At 38.3% G+C, this 6,942-nt stretch overlaps 1 protein-coding gene across 1 annotated transcript in view; it reads right to left on the reverse strand.

Moving 5' to 3' along the window:
* The window catches only part of sppl3 (signal peptide peptidase 3), a 36,278-nt gene that overhangs the window by 5,571 nt on the left and 23,765 nt on the right, over positions 1–6,942 (reverse strand). Inside the window, exons 6-10 of the mRNA XM_014003826.1 lie at positions 6,203–6,315; positions 5,440–5,546; positions 4,406–4,569; positions 2,025–2,215; positions 1,711–1,820 (exon numbers count right to left, since the gene is read on the reverse strand). Coding sequence (XP_013859280.1) covers positions 1,711–1,820; positions 2,025–2,215; positions 4,406–4,569; positions 5,440–5,546; positions 6,203–6,315 — 685 coding nt within the window. The remainder of the gene's footprint in view (positions 1–1,710; positions 1,821–2,024; positions 2,216–4,405; positions 4,570–5,439; positions 5,547–6,202; positions 6,316–6,942) is intronic.

Genomic DNA, 6,942 nt, shown 5'->3' on the forward strand with positions numbered 1-6,942 from the left:
ATTTTGTACTGCCTGACGTAGGTAGGTAGTGAGTCAGGAGGAGTTGGGATGCGGACTGTATGGATTGAGGTTAGTCCACAGTCCAGTGAGTCGATCTGCATGGAGCAATGGGCCAACATACCAGCAACAGTGTGTGCCAACCTTGTGAAGACTTACAGAAAACGTTTGACCTCTGTCATTGCCAACAAAGGATATACAACAAAGTATTGAGATGAACTTTTGTTATTGACCAAATACTTATTTTCCACCATTTGCAAAAAAATTATTTAAAAGTCAGACAAAATGATTTTCTCAAATTTTTTTTCACATTTTGTCTCTCATAGTTGAGGTCTACCTATGATGTCAATTACAGGCCTCTCTCATCTTTTTAAGTGGGAGAACTTGCACAATTGGTGACTGACTAAATACTTATTTTCCCCACTGTAAGTATGATGTAAGTATTTCTCTCATGGGCTTCATTTGTACAAATACTTCCAAACCCTGGAACATACTGTTTGTAGATTTAGTGCTTTTACTTTTAAAGAGAATATATTAAAGTTTTGTGTACTGGTGACATTCTATCTCAAAACTGAAATCTGCAGATCAGGGGCCTCTTGTATCAAAAAGTTGTGTGCTCCAGGTTCTACGAAGATGTCCGGATAAATCAAAGTGAACATTGTGTGAAAAGTGTGTGTATATGCAAACTTTTTCATTCGACAGTTTTAAACCACATCATACTGAATCAGACCGAAATAACCAGAAATAGGACTCCTTTCTGTTTTCTGGATGCAAGAAGCATCAGAAAATGTTTATTTATTTAGTTTGAGCTTTTATGGTTTAAACCTGAATAAAGAAACTGAGCCTCAGACAAAAAAACAACATGCCTAAAAATGATCAAAAGAACCTCAATCTGATGTAAACTGTAAAGTTTCTTATATTCTTGAGTAGATTAACACACGTCAGTGACGCGCACACACAGCTGCCGAGGAGAATAAACTGAGCGTGAATTGTCTGAGGAGCACTTTTCATTCCCACTGAGAAGAAACTGTCAGATCAGCAGATTCATTTGGAACAACTCACCCGTGGTTATTCCTCAGGTCGACAAGATGCAGACAATGAACATTTTCATAAAGAGCTGCGTGAAGTTGTGCGTAATTTGTGGAACAATGTCAGCTGTGGTGCTGCTAGACGACATCAGCACAGAAAGAATTGGGAGGCAGGGTGTTTTTGGGGATCCCACCGACCAAATACTCTCCGTTGAGGCACTGTGACTCGTTTATTCACATCAAAAGCTTTAAATATACCAAAACCAATAAGTTCCTCTGTGTTTACAGTAATTAAGCTATTAAAAATGTGAATAAAGTTGGTAACGACTCAGAAATGCGTCAGTGACAGAGAAGCTACTTATTTAGGATCATCTTTGACTAATATTCCATTTAATTCATCATTTTTCAGCATCTAGAAATCCTTTTTGATCGCACAGAGTAATTACACATGCTGGATATTTTTGCTTTTATTTTATATAAAGTATTTAAATGTGTCAGGGGACACGTGCATGGTTTGATATATCTCAATATTTCTATACGTATGAACTTTTCCTATGAAAGCTGCGCACTCTTTGATGCATGAGGCCCCTGATCTTTGTAAAACCCTTTGTTCTGAGCCAGCTGAGGCAACAGTCATTGTGTATCTTTATTAAACATGGCTCTGTGTTGAATCCCATCAGCGTACCTTCAGGTAGGCCATAGTGAGCAGAGGCAGCAGGGTGAAGGGAACCAAGTAAAGCAGAGCAGGCTGAGCAGCACGATGAATCCGAGAGGCCACAGTGGCAGTCAGCAGACCTGAAAAGACACGACATGTTCAAAAATACTGCGATTAAACTCAACACCAACTTCTGGAAGGACTACAGGAAACAAATACTCCTCGAAGCGCGCTGCATTTTACATTCTAACGACATCTGCTGAAACTTTCACCTCTAAAACGAGCACAGCCACTTTAAAAGTCACGATCTTTTACATCCACCAGTCCATCGATTCATCACTTACCCACAAAGTATCCGATGAGGGTGCAGTGGAAATAGGATACGCGCTGCATGCGTCCGGACATGTTGCCCGGTCCTGGGACTTCCCCGGTCGCTTGCTTCTTGTAGTTATCATAACGCAGGACGAAGCATAACAGCAGCCCCGGCATCACGATGTCTCCTATTCCCAGCATGGAGAAGTGACTTCCTGTGGAACTGCACCAGGGCGAAGAGTGGAAACAAACAAACAAAAAAAGAAACACAAAAACGGATTGACTTGAGCATCACTGAGACTTGCCATGTGTGTCATTAATTCATTACAGTTTTATGAAATTCAGACAAAAGAACCAGATTAGATGTCAAACTTTAACAAGACAAAATCACTGAAGCATAAGACAGACAGAATATTAAGCTGTATTATTTGGAACATTAATGTACTTATCAATCATTTCTTCACAGTTTGCTTCCAAGAATTTCAGATATTAAAAAGCTCTCCACAAGTTTCTGAGTTGCTTTATTTTTGGACCTTTTAAGTTTTTCAATCAATTTCAGATCAATCTTTGTACTTTAGTAAAAACTTAAAAAACTAGAAGCACTCAGAGAGTGCAAACCTCTGCCAAGGTCAATTTCCCCTGTCCTGTAATAGTGACGAATCCTTCAAAAAATTCCTGGATCCGCATTGAGATCCAGATCATCACCAAAATTTAAGGGTGTGTTTCTTTGGCCAATACCACCTGTGGTAAAAAAAATTAATGAAAATCCATCCACAAGTTTTTAAGTAATTTTGTCCACAGACAGACAGACATACGCAACTGAAAACATTACCTCCTCCCTTGGCAGAAGTAACAAACTACAGATTTATTCAAGAATGACACATCACCCATGTGCTGCATCTGACTCTTTTTTCTTATTTGTTCTTTGATACATATTTCTTATCTGATCTATTTTTTTTTATTATTCAAAGAGCTCACTAACGTAATCTTGAGATCTATCAAGTCTACAGTTAACATGTTTTTGGTAATCTGCTGATTTGTGAGGTTAAACTGCAATCTTTGGATCAGTTTTATAAATCCAAAAATGCAACAATGATCAAATAAAAGACTACAATCTGTAATTAATAAAGTGCCTGAAGATAAAATAGTTTTTATTTCTTTCTCTAGGTTGTTTGTCACTCTACATTCACACTGCAGACAAAAGTGGCCTACATCTGATTGTTTTTTTCTTATATGACACACATCTGATTTTTTGTAATCATCTGAAACTCAATGGATTTTTTTTTCAAATCCAAATCACATCACTTTAATAAGTGGTGGTACATCTGACATTTACCTGAAGAGGACATGTATTAGAGTAAAACACAAGAAAACCAGCTGGTTAGAGACGCTTGTTGAACCTCATTAGGAGCCGCCATTGTTGCTACTGTCACATTCAAAACTAAAACACAGAGAAATGCTAAAATATACTGTGCAAAGTTTAGGTGCAGTCAAAGCTTGAGTGTACCACTACAACAAGGTCATTGCCACAGCAACTTCAACAGACGAGTCTGTCAGTTGCAATGATCTGATTTGAGAAACAAATTGAAGTTAATCCGATCTGTAAATAGACTCAGAATGTCCCTCGTTTAAAGAAAGCACTTTTAAGTAAAAACTCAGACCTCTTTAACAGTGGGTCCAGAACTGCTCAGCTTCTGACCCACAACATGACAAAGACTTGTGACCCCACCTGTTACCCGTTAGAGTCCTCAAGCTTTGCTTATAAGCCTAATAAACCACCTCACCTTGTGTTCCTATTTGTTTTTACTCACGACTAATGCTTTGGACCGTCTGAGGTGGAAACATGATATCAGCAATGATTTTTACATTTAAAGTGAATTCTGTTTCGGGAGCCACTGTTCTGAACGACATCACTGGAGAACTCTGCTGCACGGATGTATTTTTTAATAGCATTTAGTAAAAACTCTGCGGCTCCAGAACAGGTCAGTGCTGATCCGTGATGGATCCTGAAGAATATGCAAGAATCACAATAAAGCTTTTATTTTTGAAGTGGGTGCACAGAACAGGTTTTAGAGAGACTTATTACAGGTTCTATAAGTAGCACTGGAAAAAAATGTGTCCCCCACCCCACACACAATCAGAGCGATACCTTTAAATGACTTGAAACATCTGTTGCTCAACTAGTTTTTCAGAACTTCTGTCGTTTTATTTTTACTTAAACAGATCATGTTTCCCTTTTTAATCCCAGTAAAAACTTGTCTCAACAGCACAAGTCTAAATAAAGACATTTTACAACAATTCTCTTCATCATTTTTCAGGATACATTACAAACTGTTGATATTTTAGTTGTAAAATATAAAAAAATTGTAAAGAATTTCCAAACTGTTAAGCACCGCTATTGGTAAAGCATTACCTTGGAAAAACCAGTTTGCCAGGTAAGGAGAGTCGGGGGACGTCCCGACCCATTCCTGGTCCCAAGTGGAGCTTCCTGGAAAGAACGTCGATGGGATTTTCAGCAGGCTGGGTGGCGACTTTCACCATCACATTACTATTGAAGATGTACGCTGAGAAAAACACCTGAGATAAAAAGCAGGAGGGAAGGACGTGTTTATTTGCCCACCACAAAAAGAACATTTTGTTTTTTGCAAATCTGTCACATAAATTATGCAACTGCATCGATTTATTAATCATTTGTAACAAAGTTGACACATTTTTGCCATCACTCATACTGCCTGGCCCAAAAAAAAGGGTCCACCTGGATATAACTAAGGTCTATGATGTAGAGTTGTTGCAGTCGGTCAGGTCCAGGTTCAGCAACAGTTTGTGCTCAAAGAATGAGGTCAGCGGACTACCTGAATATACTGAATGACCAGGTTATTCCATCAATGGATTGTTTCTTCTCTGATGATACGGGAATATTCCAAGATGACAACACCAGGATTCATGGGGCTGGAATTGTGAAAGAGTGGTTCAGGGAGCATGAGACATCATTTTCAGAGTCCATTGAGAATCTTTGGGATGTGCTGGAGAAGGCTTTGCGCAGCGATTAGACTCTACCATCATCAACGCAAGATCGTGGTGAAAAATTAATGCAACACTGGATGGAAATAAACCTTGTGACATTGCAGAAGCTTATTGAATCAATGCCACAGCGAGTGTGTGCCATAATCAAAGCTAAAGGCAACAAAATATTAGTGTGACGTTTTTTTTTTGGCCAGGCAGTGAATAAACAGCTAATTCTGGAGGTCCTTTTAAACTCACTGCAACTTAATAAAAACAAAACAATGCACAACTTTTTGAGCTGAAACTCATTTCTACATTACTCAGATTCAAGAGAGAAAAAAAAATCAGGTTTTCATAAACTTTCATTAAAACCGCTGAAACATTTTATGTAGTGAATGTGGACCTGGTGATCCAGGTCAGGTTTGCTGCTGAGGTCTGTCTTACCCAGAAGACATCATAAATGAGCAGTCCTGACAGCAGCAGGCAGGAAACCTTCAGACTGGGGAGTCGGACAAAAGCTATCATGGCCACACATAAGCCCATGGCTAAAGCTGCGGGGAGGAAAAACACAAGATTTCACACATAAATAGATCACTGGGATCATGCTATGATTTCCAAAAGATTTGAACTCTTCTGCATACGTGCTGCTATGGAAGACTGGCAGACACATATCAAATGAAATAATTTGAAGTTTCCAATGTCGCTCTTTTAAAGAAGACGTTAAACTTTATGAAAACCAGTCATTTTAAATGCCAGTAATGTTTTATAAAGCAGTTAACTGATAGAATTCTTCTTCTGTTAGAATAAAGTGCTGTAAAAACCTGAACTATAATTTTTTATCCCATGAGTCATTCTGAGTTTATTCATCCCCAGGAGGAGGATAAAACTGGATTTTGTCTTGTAACATAATTAACAGCTAGATCTCAGAATGTCACAGCAGGAGTTTTAGTGCATTTCCTAAAAGGTTAGTTTGACTATTAGAAAAATAGTCTGGAGACTTGTATTGCTCATCCCTGATCACTTCAGGATCATTTTTTTGATGTATAATGTCATTAAATGTGTATCAAACACGGTCCTGCAGCTCTGAGGGATGTTCAGATTCATATGAACCTGCTGCAAAACTGCACATTTACATAAAACCTGAACCAAGTTTACAATATGCAATAAATCCCATGAATGAAAAAAAAATCCTCAGTGAGAAACGCACCGTCCATGAGGAGCCAGTGTCCAGTCAGCACCCAGATGAGAACCAACATGACGGACAGGGAGAACGACAGGAGTTCAGCCAGAGTGAAACGTCCACAGCAGCCAAATGAAATCCTGCGTTAAACAGAGTCCACGTGTGAGTGATCCACTATGATCTAATGAAGCTTTCACAGTTCAGTGAGGAGCTAGTTTATTAATGATAGCTCAACATCACTGTCGACAGAAAAGAAAGCTTGTTTATTATAGCTACAGGGCACTCACTTAAATGGTTGCTTAGTTTTAAAGGTTTATTAAAAGAAACTAGAAAAAGGGTTACTCTAAAAATATTTGGTGTGTAGTCAGCAAAATGTTAATGAACTAAATGCAGAAGAACATGCAAGGTTTTAAGGCCCTGTCAACGTTTTAGACAACTTGTTAAAGACATACGTTAAAGATGGAATAAACATAAAACAACTGGAAGCCTCTTTTAGGCGTGTACATACATAATGCAGATAAACTGATCAAATATAATACTTTTAGTAGTAATTTAGACAAAGAAAATTCACAAGTTGGCATAAATTGTCTAAAACATTAAAGTGCAACAGGGCCTTCAGGTAAGTTATATTTGGATGTGTAAAGCAAAAAATATTTAGAGCTTGACTGATTTTAATCGGTTGATGTTTGCCACGGTTAAAAACTGCCAATTGGCCACACCTGTACATACCTAACCAGTGACCAGGTAGCAAAAAAAAAAAAAAAAAA

The sequence above is a fragment of the Austrofundulus limnaeus genome, unplaced genomic scaffold (genome assembly GCF_001266775.1).
Source record: "Austrofundulus limnaeus strain Quisiro unplaced genomic scaffold, Austrofundulus_limnaeus-1.0 Scaffold20, whole genome shotgun sequence".
Taxonomy (NCBI): Eukaryota; Metazoa; Chordata; class Actinopteri; order Cyprinodontiformes; family Rivulidae; genus Austrofundulus; species Austrofundulus limnaeus.